The sequence below is a fragment of the Opisthocomus hoazin genome, unplaced genomic scaffold (genome assembly GCF_030867145.1).
Source record: "Opisthocomus hoazin isolate bOpiHoa1 unplaced genomic scaffold, bOpiHoa1.hap1 HAP1_SCAFFOLD_390, whole genome shotgun sequence".
In the NCBI taxonomy this organism is placed as follows: domain Eukaryota; kingdom Metazoa; phylum Chordata; class Aves; order Opisthocomiformes; family Opisthocomidae; genus Opisthocomus; species Opisthocomus hoazin.
In genome coordinates, this window is record NW_027449082.1 from 6,387 (window position 1) to 20,036 (window position 13,650).

Consider the following 13,650-nt stretch of genomic DNA (forward strand, 5'->3'; position numbering starts at 1 on the left):
TGGTTAACCTGTCGTCCACCAGGACACCCAGGTCCCTCTCCGCAGAGCTGCTCTCCAGCAGGTCCACCCCAAGCCTGTACTGGTGCATGAGGTTGTTCCTCCCCAGGTGCAGGACCCTGCATTTGCCTTTGTTGAACCTCATCAGGTTCCTCTCTGCCCAGCTTTCCAGCCTATCCAGGTCACGCTGAATGGCAGCACAGCCTTCTGGTGTATCTACCACACCTCCCAGTTTGGTGTCGTCAGCAAACTTGCTGAGGGTACATTCTAACTCTTCATCCAGGTCGTTGATGAAGAAGTTAAACACGGCTGGGCCCAGTACTGACCCCTGGGGGACACCACTTGTTACCAGCCTCCAACTAGACTCAGAGCCGCTGATGACAACCCTCTGAGTTCTGCCATTCAGCCAGTTCTCTATCCACTTCACCGACCACTCATCCAGCCCACACTTCCTCAGCTTCCCTAGGAGGATATCATGGGAGACTGTGTCGAAAGCCTTGCTGAAGTCGAGGTAGACAACATCCACGGCTCTCCCTTTGTCTACCCAGCCAGTCATGTCATTGTAGAAAGCTATCAGATTGGTCAGGCATGATTTCCCCTTGGTGAATCCATGCTGACTACTCCTGATAACCTTCTTCCACTTGCTTGATGATGGCCTCCAGGATAAGCTGCTCCATCACCTTTCCCGGGATGGAGGTGAGGCTGACCGGCCTGTAGTTCCCTGGGTCCTCCTTCTTGCCCTTTTTGAAGATTGGAGTGACATTGGCCTTTCTCCAGTCCTCGGGCACCTCTCCTGTCCTCCAGGACCTCTCAAAGATGATGGAGAGTGGCTCAGCAATGACATCCACCAGCTCCCTCAGCACTCGTGGGTGCATTCCATCGGGGCCCATGGATTTGTGGACATCCAGATCACTTAAGCGATCCCTCACACAGTCCTCCTCGACCAAGGGAAAGTCGTCCTCTTTGTAGGCTTCTTCTCTTACCTCCGGGGCCTGAGATTCCTGAGGGCCAGTCTTAGCACTGAAGACTGAAGCAAAGAAGGCATTCAGTAGCTCTGCCTTCTCCGCATCCTCCGTCACCAGGACACCCACCTCATTCAGCAGCGGCCCCACGTTGTCCCTAGCCTTCCTTTTGCTGCTGATGTAGTTGAAGAAGCCCTTCTTGTTGTTTTTGACATCCCTTGCCAGCTTCAATTCCAGGTGAGCCTTGGCCTTCCTCGTCGCATCCCTGCATGCTCTCACCACGTTTCTGTACTCTTCCCAAGTGGCCAGTCCCTCTTTCCACATTCCATGGATCTTTCTCTTCTGCCTGATCCAACCTCGAGCTGACTGACGCAAGTAACTCACGAGATGAAGGAGGCTGGACGCTTGTCTGTGCTTGGGCTAGAAGGAAGAACCCTCCCCCCTCTCCTGAAGTGTCCCTACATAACAGACAGGATGCTCTGGGCTTGGGGACTGAAGAGCACGCGAGTAATGGACAGGATCCAGGACAAGCCAGCCATGCAAAGCTGACCCAACCACCCACCTGCATTCGAACCAGTGCCACCGGAAAAGCACGTAAGGTATTAGTAATTGGAGATTCCCTACTGAGAGGCACCGAAGCACCCATTTGCCGTCCAGACGGTTTCTCTGGAGAAGTCTGCTGCCTACCAGGAGCTCGCATCCGTGGCGTCACTGAGAGGCTGCCGAGCCTGGTGAACCCTACAGATTATCATCCGCTCCTACTGTTCCGTGTAGGGTCTGACGAGGCAACTTGGAACCCTCCAAAGAGACCCTCGGAGCAACGTTAAAAGAATCAGGAGCAGAGGTGGTGGTCTCCTCTATCCTCCCAGTCAGAGGAATGGGTCCAGGAAGGAGGAGGCGAATTGAACAGGTGAATGCCTGGCCGCGTAGCTGGTGCCATGCTCAAGGTTTTGCCTTCTGTGATCATGGATCTACCTTTGAGAAGCCAGGTCTGTTGGCAGCTGATGGGATTCACCTGACCAAGCGGGGCAAAAGGGGCTTCGCCAACGAGCTGGCCAGACTCACAAGGAGGGCTTTAAACTAGACTCGGCGGGGGAAGGGGATGGAGTTTTGAGCAACAGAGAAGAGCCAGGGGCTGCTGATGCGTTAGGAACCAACAGGGGAACACCTGAGAAATGCCGCAAAGGAACTGGGGCGCGATCCTCCAAAAAGGTGATGCGGTCGACAGCCCAACTGAAGCGTCTCAACGCCAACGCGCGCAGCACGGGTAACAAACGTGGCTGAGTGAGGACCTTCTGGTCGAGCTGAAGCGCGAGAAGGAAACGCATAGGCAGTGGAAGCGGGGACAGGCAGCCTGGGAAGAATGTAAGGATGCTGCCCGGGTGCGTGGGGATGGGATGAGGAAAGCTAAGGCACAGCCGGAGCTGAATTTGGCAAGGGGTGTGAAGAATCGTAGGAAGGGCTTCTACTGGGGCGTTGGTCAGAAAAGGAAGACTAAAGACACACACCACACTACGCACACACACCACACCACACACCCCCCCCCTCCGATAAATAAGACAGGAGATCTACAGACAGACGATTTTTTTCCTCCGTTTTCACTGGCAATCACTGTTCCCACATCCATGATCTGGATGATGGGTAGACAGACCGTACCCTCAGCGAGTTTGCTGATGATACAGAACTGGGAGGAGTGGCTGATACCCCGGGGGGTTGTGCTGCCATCCAGAGGGACCTCGACGGGCTGGAGAAATGGGCAGGCAGGAGCCTCGTGCAGTTCAACAAGGGGAAGTGCAAAGTCCCGCGCCTGGGGAGGAACAACCCCATGCACCAGTATATGCTGGAGGCCGACTGGCTGGAAAGCAGCTTTGCAGAAAAGGACGTGGGGGGCTCCTGGTGGACACCAAGTTGAACGCGAGCCGACAACGTGCCCTTGCCACAAAGGCGGCTAAGGCTATCCTTAGCCCGATATAGAGGAAAGCAGGGTTTATGTATGTTACACTACAGTTGTGTAGAGCAATCGAATTGCTCGCTCTCCCCGGGGGTGCAGGGCACCACAGACCACCCTCGGGCAGCTTTGGGGGCTCTGCCTATTTTTCTAAAAGTCTCCTACCCAGCTTAGCGCAAGTCCTATCTTGATCTGCCCTCCAGCCCTCAAGCCACCAGTGCTGAACACACGCTTTGTATTTTATTTTCTCCCGGGAGGCGTGCAGCTTAGAAACGGCTGCAATTGAAGTGGGGCTTTCAGGGAACAATTTAGAGCACCTTCTGTTGGCTCTGCGAAATGTTCTGAAAAGTTAAGGCCTGCCCTGCCCTGGCAAAAGCAGTCATGTGACTGGAGGGAGCAGCGCCAAAAAGCCACAAGCACGTTTGGGGTGGACTTGCTGCGGTAATAAATAACAGTAAGCAGTACTTCTAGCTACACCAGCCTCTTGTGAGACCTCGTTGCCCGCCCACAGGGTCGCAGCACTACACGGCGCAGATCCCTCCGCGGACTCGGCCAACGTCTTCTCCCTCCGCCCCCGGGTCGGATCCCTCCGCGCCCCGAGAGCACGCAAACTCCCTGAGCCCCGGCAAGCACCAGGTCGACGAGGGCGGCCCCGCCAGGGGGGCGGGGACAAGCGAAAACGACAGACGAGACAGCCCATCGAGACGCGGGATCGGCTGGCGGCGATCTGGCGGCCCAATGGGCGCCGCGGAGGGCCTGGCCGAGTGGAGGAAGCGCGGGGGCGACAAGGGGCGTTGTCGTGGCTGACGAGATTATTGGGGCGCCGCCACTGTCTTCGGGAAGGCGCTTCCCCGCCAACGTCATCTGCGAGGACGAGGAGGTAGCCGCGGCTTTGCTCTGTGCGCGGTCTCCCTTCCCTTCCCTTCCCTTCCCTTCCCTTCCCTTCCCTTCCCTTCCCTTCCCTTCCCTTCCCTTCCCTTCCCTTCCCTTCCCTTCCCTTCCCTTCCCTTCCCTTCCCTTCCCTTCCCTTCCCTTCCCTTCCCTTCCCTTCCCCGCGCTCGCAGGCACCCTGAGCCGAGGGCCCGTTGCGCGGTGCCCGGGAGCGCGGCAGGGTGGGTGGAGGGACGGGGGACGGGCGGGGCCTCTCTGGGTTGTGGCGCTCTCTACTGCACCATCCCTAAAACATCGCGCTTCTTCGGTGCCCCCCCCGGCTGCCGCGGCGCGTACTGGGTTGCTGGTGCTGTCCGGCTCGCCTCGGTTCCCAGCCCCACCGTGGCGCGTGCGCGCGTGCGCAGAGGAGGGCCTCTGACGGTAACGCTCTTGGTGGCAGCCGCAGACGTTTGCCGCGTGATATCCCTTTGGCACTGCAAGTCGTGCAAAGTTTGCTGCCGAGGGATGGGAGCGGTCCTGCCTCGTGTAGGATGATAGTCTTGAAACCGTAGATTAAGCACACGCAGTCAGTGTCCTCGGGGATTCGGCTGGGGGGGGGGTGGGGATGTGGGGGGTGTGTAAACAGTGGACGTCTGAGTAGCGACCGTAAGGATTTAGTTCTGCATAGGAGAAATGCAGGTCCTGATGTGCCTCGTAATAGCATTATAGAGATTTCACAGCTCTGCTGTGCAAGGCTTTGGTTCTGAAGCCCCGAACTGGATTATTAAAGCAAAGAATTACAGCTTTTCTTATTTTTCGTAAAAAACAAAACAAAAAAAAAAACAAATCTAGAAACCGGTCATCCTGCAGGCTGCAAAAGCTTCCCAGATCTCGTTGCTGTGGTGAGGTGGGGCCGTGATAACAGCATGCTTGCAAGGTTCACGGATGCTGGTGCACCACGACGTGCTAGGAACTCGAGCGAGCTGCTCAGACTTGGGGGGGGGGGGGAAGCAGCCCTTACCTACACGATGGTAACTTTAAGTTAGTATCCCGTATCATTTTGTTATTAAACTGCTGACAGTTAACAGTTAGGGATGTCTTCTGCTCTTGAAGGTAGGGTTTATGTGCAATGTAGAAGACAGACTGGTACGCTGCACTTGCAGGCTTCCTGTGATTATGCTTTTGCTCAGTACTGGAGTTCCCTGTAGCATGGAAAACGAATGGCCGCTGATCTTCCACTTCGCCGAATTCTTTGCTGATTCAGTTAAGCCCTTTGTCTCCTGCCTCTGCGTGGACCACATCGAATGGAAAAAGTGCTTAGGAAATGGTGAACCCAAATCAAAACATACTGGAGGTCGCTAATGTGAAGTCCTGGCCCGTCTCCTTGCCCCCATCATCTTGCATGCTGAATCCCGCTTCTGGAGGGGGCTCTGTAAATACGTTGTATTTTGTGTATAGAAAGTATTGATATCACGTAAGAAAAGTCAACGTTTCGGCTTGCGTTTGGGGTATCCGGTAACCTGCTTCTGCACGAGTTCAGTGGGGCATATTGATTTGCTTAAGCTATTGCCTTTCTCTGAAGCCAATTACGTTGTAACTGTTTGCTCTTCCTCCAGTGCCTTGCGTTCCGCGATCTTTCACCCCAAGCTCCGACGCTTTTCCTAGTCATGCCTAAGGAGCCAATTATCAGGTTATCTGAAGCAGAAGGTTCTGGTGAATCTGTAAGTACTGGGGAAGCTTTCTGTATGCTAAACTGTACCTGTAATTAGTTCCTAATTTACTAGACTCTTTCCCTCTTGATAGGGCGCGGTAGGCTATTTTGGGTTTTCTGGCGCTGTAACCTTTTGCCTCTAGCTTGTAACGGAACTGAGCTTTTTGACTAAAAGTAGGGATATAAAGCACTGCTCATCCCTGGGTATGTACTTCTGGTGCAAAATGCGGTGTCGCTTTGGAGCGCAGTCTGATGCCTGTTGTCATGGTTGAGAGAGAGAGGAAAATGTCGGTTGCAGGCGGACAGACGGTAGTTTGAAGCGCAGTGGCTGAATTGCTAGGAATTGGCTAACTGGTTTCTCTGGGTGGTTCTCTGCTCTCCTTCCTTCCCTTCCTGCCCCTCTCCCCTCTTTGTGTGTGGCTTTTCATTTTATTTGTTTACGGTTTTGTACTTCCTTTCTCCAGCTTCTTGGGCATTTAATGCCCGCTGGGAAGAAGCGTGCTGCTCACCTGGGCCTGACACATGGATTCCGGATGGTTGTGGATGAAGGGCCCGAGGGTGGGCAGCCTGTCTGTCGTGTACATCTACATATTCTGGGTGGCCGTCAGTTGGGCTGGCCGCCTGGCTAAGATTTTTGCACCGCAAGAGTTGCCCCACGTGTACGAACCGCCACTGAATGGATTTCGTCTGTTGCACGTCAATCTAGCTACTGTGATTCTGAATCACAGAATCACAGAATAGTAGGGGTTGGAAGGGACCTCTGTGGGTCATCTAGTCCAACGCTCCTGCCGAAGCAGGGTCACCTACAGCAAGCTGCACAGGACCTTGTCCAGGCGGGTCTTGAATATCTCCAGAGAAGGAGACTCCACAACCTCCCTGGGCAGCCTGTTCCAGTGCTCCGTCACCCTCAGAGGGAAGAAGTTCTTCCTCATGTTCAGACGGAACTTCCTGTGCCTCAGTTTGTGCCCATTGCCCCTTGTCCTGTCACTGGGCACCACTGAAAAGAGCTTGGCCCCATCCTCCTGACACCCACCCTTCAGATATTTGTAAGCATTTATTAGGTCCCCTCGCAGCCTTCTCTTCTTCAGGCTGAACAAGGCCAGCTCCCTCAACCTCTCCTCGTAGGGGAGATGCTCCAGTCCCCTCATCATCCTCGTAGCCCTCCGGTGGACTCTCTCCAGTAGCTCTTCATCTTTCTTGAACTGGGGAGCCCAGAACTGGACACAGTACTCCAGATGAGGCCTCACCAGGGCAGTGTAGAGGGGAAGGAGAACCTCCCTCGTCCTGCTGGCCACACTCTTCTTGATGCACCCCAGGATCCCATTGGCTTTCTTGGCAGCCAGGGCACACTGCTGGCTCATGGTTAACCTGTCGTCCACCAGGACACCCAGGTCCCTCTCCGCAGAGCTGCTCTCCAGCAGGTCCACCCCAAGCCTGTACTGGTGCATGAGGTTGTTCCTCCCCAGGTGCAGGACCCTGCATTTGCCTTTGTTGAACCTCATCAGGTTCCTCTCTGCCCAGCTTTCCAGCCTATCCAGGTCACGCTGAATGGCAGCACAGCCTTCTGGTGTATCTACCACACCTCCAGTTTGGTGTCGTCAGCAAACTTGCTGAGGGTACATTCTAACTCTTCATCCAGGGTCGTTGATGAAGAAGTTAAACACGGCTGGGCCCAGTACTGACCCCTGGGGGACACCACTTGTTACCAGCCTCCACTAGACTCAGAGCCGCTGATGACAACCCTCTGAGTTCTGCCATTCAGCCAGTTCTCTATCCACTTCACCGACCACTCATCCAGCCCACACTTCCTCAGCTTCCCTAGGAGGATATCATGGGAGACTGTGTCGAAAGCCTTGCTGAAGTCGAGGTAGACAACATCCACGGCTCTCCCTTTGTCTACCCAGCCAGTCATGTCATTGTAGAAAGCTATCAGATTGGTCAGGCATGATTTCCCCTTGGTGAATCCATGCTGACTACTCCTGATAACCTTCTTCCACTTGCTTGATGATGGCCTCCAGGATAAGCTGCTCCATCACCTTTCCCGGGATGGAGGTGAGGCTGACCGGCCTGTAGTTCCCTGGGTCCTCCTTCTTGCCCTTTTTGAAGATTGGAGTGACATTGGCCTTTCCTCCAGTCCTCGGGCACCTCTCCTGTCCTCCAGGACCTCTCAAAGATGATGGAGAGTGGCTCAGCAATGACATCCACCAGCTCCCTCAGCACTCGTGGGTGCATTCCATCGGGGCCCATGGATTTGTGGACATCCAGATCACTTAAGCGATCCCTCACACAGTCCTCCTCGACCAAGGGAAAGTCGTCCTCTTTGTAGGCTTCTTCTCTTACCTCCGGGGCCTGAGATTCTGAGGGCCAGTCTTAGCACTGAAGACTGAAGCAAAGAAGGCATTCAGTAGCTCTGCCTTCTCCGCATCCTCCGTCACCAGGACACCCACCTCATTCAGCAGCGGCCCCACGTTGTCCCTAGCCTTCCTTTTGCTGCTGATGTAGTTGAAGATGTTGTTTTTGACATCCCTTGCCAGCTTCAATTCCAGGTGAGCCTTGGCCTTCCTCGTCGCATCCCTGCATGCTCTCACCACGTTTCTGTACTCTTCCCAAGTGGCCAGTCCCTCTTTCACATTCCATGGATCTTTCTCTTCTGCCTGATCCAACCTCGAGCTGACTGACGCAAGTAACTCACGAGATGAAGGAGGCTGGACGCTTGTCTGTGCTTGGGCTAGAAGGAAGAACCCTCCCCCCTCTCCTGAAGTGTCCCTACATAACAGACAGGATGCTCTGGGCTTGGGGACTGAAGAGCACGCGAGTAATGGACAGGATCCAGGACAAGCCAGCCATGCAAAGCTGACCCAACCACCCACCTGCATTCGAACCAGTGCCACCGAAAAGCACGTAAGGTATTAGTAATTGGAGATTCCCTACTGAGAGGCACCGAAGCACCCATTTGCCGTCCAGACGGTTTCTCTGGAGAAGTCTGCTGCCTACCAGGAGCTCGCATCCGTGGCGTCACTGAGAGGCTGCCGAGCCTGGTGAACCCTACAGATTATCATCCGCTCCTACTGTTCCGTGTAGGGTCTGACGAGGCAACTTGGAACCCTCCAAAGAGACCCTCGGAGCAACGTTAAAAGAATCAGGAGCAGAGGTGGTGGTCTCCTCTATCCTCCAGTCAGAGGAATGGGTCCAGGAAGGAGGAGGCGAATTGAACAGGTGAATGCCTGGCCGCGTAGCTGGTGCCATGCTCAAGGTTTTGCCTTCTGTGATCATGGATCTACCTTTGAGAAGCCAGGTCTGTTGGCAGCTGATGGGATTCACCTGACCAAGCGGGCAAAAGGGGCTTCGCCAACGAGCTGGCCAGACTCACAAGGAGGGCTTTAAACTAGACTCGGCGGGGGAAGGGGATGGAGTTTTGAGCAACAGAGAAGAGCCAGGGGCTGCTGATGCGTTAGGAACCAACAGGGGAACACCTGAGAAATGCCGCAAAGGAACTGGGGCGCGATCCTCCAAAAAGGTGATGCGGTCGACAGCCCAACTGAAGCGTCTCAACGCCAACGCGCGCAGCACGGGTAACAAACGTGGCTGAGTGAGGACCTTCTGGTCGAGCTGAAGCGCGAGAAGGAAACGCATAGGCAGTGGAAGCGGGGACAGGCAGCCTGGGAAGAATGTAAGGATGCTGCCCGGGTGCGTGGGGATGGGATGAGGAAAGCTAAGGCACAGCCGGAGCTGAATTTGGCAAGGGGTGTGAAGAATCGTAGGAAGGGCTTCTACTGGGGCGTTGGTCAGAAAAGGAAGACTAAAGACACACACCACACTACGCACACACACCACACCACACACCCCCCCCCTCCGATAAATAAGACAGGAGATCTACAGACAGACGATTTTTTTCCTCCGTTTTCACTGGCAATCACTGTTCCCACATCCATGATCTGGATGATGGGTAGACAGACCGTACCCTCAGCGAGTTTGCTGATGATACAGAACTGGGAGGAGTGGCTGATACCCCGGGGGGTTGTGCTGCCATCCAGAGGGACCTCGACGGGCTGGAGAAATGGGCAGGCAGGAGCCTCGTGCAGTTCAACAAGGGGAAGTGCAAAGTCCCGCGCCTGGGGAGGAACAACCCCATGCACCAGTATATGCTGGAGGCCGACTGGCTGGAAAGCAGCTTTGCAGAAAAGGACGTGGGGGCTCCTGGTGGACACCAAGTTGAACGCGAGCCGACAACGTGCCCTTGCCACAAAGGCGGCTAAGGCTATCCTTAGCCCGATATAGAGGAAAGCAGGGTTTATGTATGTTACACTACAGTTGTGTAGAGCAATCGAATTGCTCGCTCTCCCCGGGGGTGCAGGGCACCACAGACCACCCTCGGGCAGCTTTGGGGCTCTGCCTATTTTTCTAAAAGTCTCCTACCCAGCTTAGCGCAAGTCCTATCTTGATCTGCCCTCCAGCCCTCAAGCCACCAGTGCTGAACACACGCTTTGTATTTTATTTTCTCCCGGGAGGCGTGCAGCTTAGAAACGGCTGCAATTGAAGTGGGGCTTTCAGGGAACAATTTAGAGCACCTTCTGTTGGCTCTGCGAAATGTTCTGAAAAGTTAAGGCCTGCCCTGCCCTGGCAAAAGCAGTCATGTGACTGGAGGGAGCAGCGCCAAAAAGCCACAAGCACGTTTGGGGTGGACTTGCTGCGGTAATAAATAACAGTAAGCAGTACTTCTAGCTACACCAGCCTCTTGTGAGACCTCGTTGCCCGCCCACAGGGTCGCAGCACTACACGGCGCAGATCCCTCCGCGGACTCGGCCAACGTCTTCTCCCTCCGCCCCCGGGTCGGATCCCTCCGCGCCCCGAGAGCACGCAAACTCCCTGAGCCCCGGCAAGCACCAGGTCGACGAGGGCGGCCCCGCCAGGGGGGCGGGGACAAGCGAAAACGACAGACGAGACAGCCCATCGAGACGCGGGATCGGCTGGCGGCGATCTGGCGGCCCAATGGGCGCCGCGGAGGGCCTGGCCGAGTGGAGGAAGCGCGGGGGCGACAAGGGGCGTTGTCGTGGCTGACGAGATTATTGGGGCGCCGCCACTGTCTTCGGGAAGGCGCTTCCCCGCCAACGTCATCTGCGAGGACGAGGAGGTAGCCGCGGCTTTGCTCTGTGCGCGGTCTCCCTTCCCTTCCCTTCCCTTCCCTTCCCTTCCCTTCCCTTCCCTTCCCTTCCCTTCCCTTCCCTTCCCTTCCCTTCCCTTCCCTTCCCTTCCTCCCTTCCCTTCCTCCCTTCCCTTCCCTTCCCTTCCCTTCCCTTCCCTTCCCTTCCCTTCCCTTCCCTTCCCTTCCTTCCCTTCCCTTCCCTTCCCTTCCCTTCCCTTCCCTTCCTCCTTCCCTTCCCTTCCCTTCCCTTCCCCGCGCTCGCAGGCACCCTGAGCCGAGGGCCCGTTGCGCGGTGCCCGGGAGCGCGGCAGGGTGGGTGGAGGGACGGGGACGGGCGGGGCCTCTCTGGGTTGTGGCGCTCTCTACTGCACCATCCCTAAAACATCGCGCTTCTTCGGTGCCCCCCCCGGCTGCCGCGGCGCGTACTGGGTTGCTGGTGCTGTCCGGCTCGCCTCGGTTCCCAGCCCCACCGTGGCGCGTGCGCGCGTGCGCAGAGGAGGGCCTCTGACGGTAACGCTCTTGGTGGCAGCCGCAGACGTTTGCCGCGTGATATCCCTCGGCTGCAAGACTTTGGTGCAAAGTTTGCTGCCGAGGGATGGGAGCGGTCCTGCCTCGTGTAGATGATAGTCTTGAAACCGTAGATTAAGCACACGCAGTCAGTGTCCTCGGGGATTCGGCTGGGGGGGGGGTGGGGATGTGGGGGGTGTGTAAACAGTGGACGTCTGAGTAGCGACCGTAAGGATTTAGTTCTGCATAGGAGAAATGCAGGTCCTGATGTGCCTCGTAATAGCATTATAGAGATTTCACAGCTCTGCTGTGCAAGGCTTTGGTTCTGAAGCCCCGAACTGGATTATTAAAGCAAAGAATTACAGCTTTTCTTATTTTTCGTAAAAAACAAAACAAAAAAAAAAAACAAATCTAGAAACCGGTCATCCTGCAGGCTGCAAAAGCTTCCCAGATCTCGTTGCTGTGGTGAGGTGGGGCCGTGATAACAGCATGCTTGCAAGGTTCACGGATGCTGGTGCACCACGACGTGCTAGGAACTCGAGCGAGCTGCTCAGACTTGGGGGGGGGGGGAAGCAGCCCTTACCTACACGATGGTAACTTTAAGTTAGTATCCCGTATCATTTTGTTATTAAACTGCTGACAGTTAACAGTTAGGGATGTCTTCTGCTCTTGAAGGTAGGGTTTATGTGCAATGTAGAAGACAGACTGGTACGCTGCACTTGCAGGCTTCCTGTGATTATGCTTTTGCTCAGTACTGGAGTTCCCTGTAGCATGGAAAACGAATGGCCGCTTGATCTTCCACTTCGCCGAATTCTTTGCTGATTCAGTTAAGCCCTTTGTCTCCTGCCTCTGCGTGGACCACATCGAATGGAAAAAGTGCTTAGGAAATGGTGAACCCAAATCAAAACATACTGGAGGTCGCTAATGTGAAGTCCTGGCCCGTCTCCTTGCCCCATCATCTTGCATGCTGAATCCCGCTTCTGGAGGGGGCTCTGTAAATACGTTGTATTTTGTGTATAGAAAGTATTGATATCACGTAAGAAAAGTCAACGTTTCGGCTTGCGTTTGGGGTATCCGGTAACCTGCTTCTGCACGAGTTCAGTGGGGCATATTGATTTGCTTAAGCTATTGCCTTTCTCTGAAGCCAATTACGTTGTAACTGTTTGCTCTTCCTCCAGTGCCTTGCGTTCCGCGATCTTTCACCCCAAGCTCCGACGCTTTTCCTAGTCATGCCTAAGGAGCCAATTATCAGGTTATCTGAAGCAGAAGGTTCTGGTGAATCTGTAAGTACTGGGGAAGCTTTCTGTATGCTAAACTGTACCTGTAATTAGTTCCTAATTTACTAGACTCTTCCCTCTTGATAGGGCGCGGTAGGCTATTTTGGGTTTTCTGGCGCTGTAACCTTTTGCCTCTAGCTTGTAACGGAACTGAGCTTTTTGACTAAAAGTAGGGATATAAAGCACTGCTCATCCCTGGGTATGTACTTCTGGTGCAAAATGCGGTGTCGCTTTGGAGCGCAGTCTGATGCCTGTTGTCATGGTTGAGAGAGAGAGGAAAATGTCGGTTGCAGGCGACAGACGGTAGTTTGAAGCGCAGTGGCTGAATTGCTAGGAATTGGCTAACTGGTTTCTCGGGTGGTTCTCTGCTCTCCTTCCTTCCCTTCCTGCCCCTCTCCCCTCTTTGTGTGTGGCTTTTCATTTTATTTGTTTACGGTTTTGTACTTCCTTTCTCCAGCTTCTTGGGCATTTAATGCCCGCTGGGAAGAAGCGTGCTGCTCACCTGGGCCTGACACATGGATTCCGGATGGTTGTGGATGAAGGGCCCGAGGGTGGGCAGCCTGTCTGTCGTGTACATCTACATATTCTGGGTGGCCGTCAGTTGGCTGGCCGCCTGGCTAAGATTTTTGCACCGCAAGAGTTGCCCCACGTGTACGAACCGCCACTGAATGGATTTCGTCTGTTGCACGTCAATCTAGCTACTGTGATTCTGAATCACAGAATCACAGAATAGTAGGGGTTGGAAGGGACCTCTGTGGGTCATCTAGTCCAACGCTCCTGCCGAAGCAGGGTCACCTACAGCAAGCTGCACAGGACCTTGTCCAGGCGGGTCTTGAATATCTCCAGAGAAGGAGACTCCACAACCTCCTGGGCAGCCTGTTCCAGTGCTCCGTCACCCTCAGAGGGAAGAAGTTCTTCCTCATGTTCAGACGGAACTTCCTGTGCCTCAGTTTGTGCCCATTGCCCTTGTCCTGTCACTGGGCACCACTGAAAAGAGCTTGGCCCCATCCTCCTGACACCCACCCTTCAGATATTTGTAAGCATTTATTAGGTCCCCTCGCAGCCTTCTCTTCTTCAGGCTGAACAAGCCCAGCTCCCTCAACCTCTCCTCGTAGGGGAGATGCTCCAGTCCCCTCATCATCCTCGTAGCCCTCCGGTGGACCTCTCTCCAGTAAGCTCTTCATCTTTCTTGAACTGGGGAGCCCAGAACTGGACACAGTACTCCAGATGAGGCC

At 54.9% G+C, this 13,650-nt stretch overlaps 1 protein-coding gene across 1 annotated transcript; it reads left to right on the plus strand.

The window, feature by feature from the left end:
* Positions 1–10,360: 10,360 nt before the first annotated feature.
* On the plus strand, positions 10,361–13,221 carry LOC142360431 (adenosine 5'-monophosphoramidase HINT1-like). The gene is made up of 3 exons (XM_075412620.1): positions 10,361–10,619; positions 12,317–12,421; positions 12,873–13,221. Exons 2-3 carry the CDS (start codon positions 12,368–12,370, stop codon positions 13,146–13,148), a joined length of 330 nt encoding a protein of 109 aa, XP_075268735.1. The 5' UTR covers positions 10,361–10,619; positions 12,317–12,367; the 3' UTR covers positions 13,149–13,221.
* The last annotated feature ends 429 nt before the right edge of the window (positions 13,222–13,650 follow it).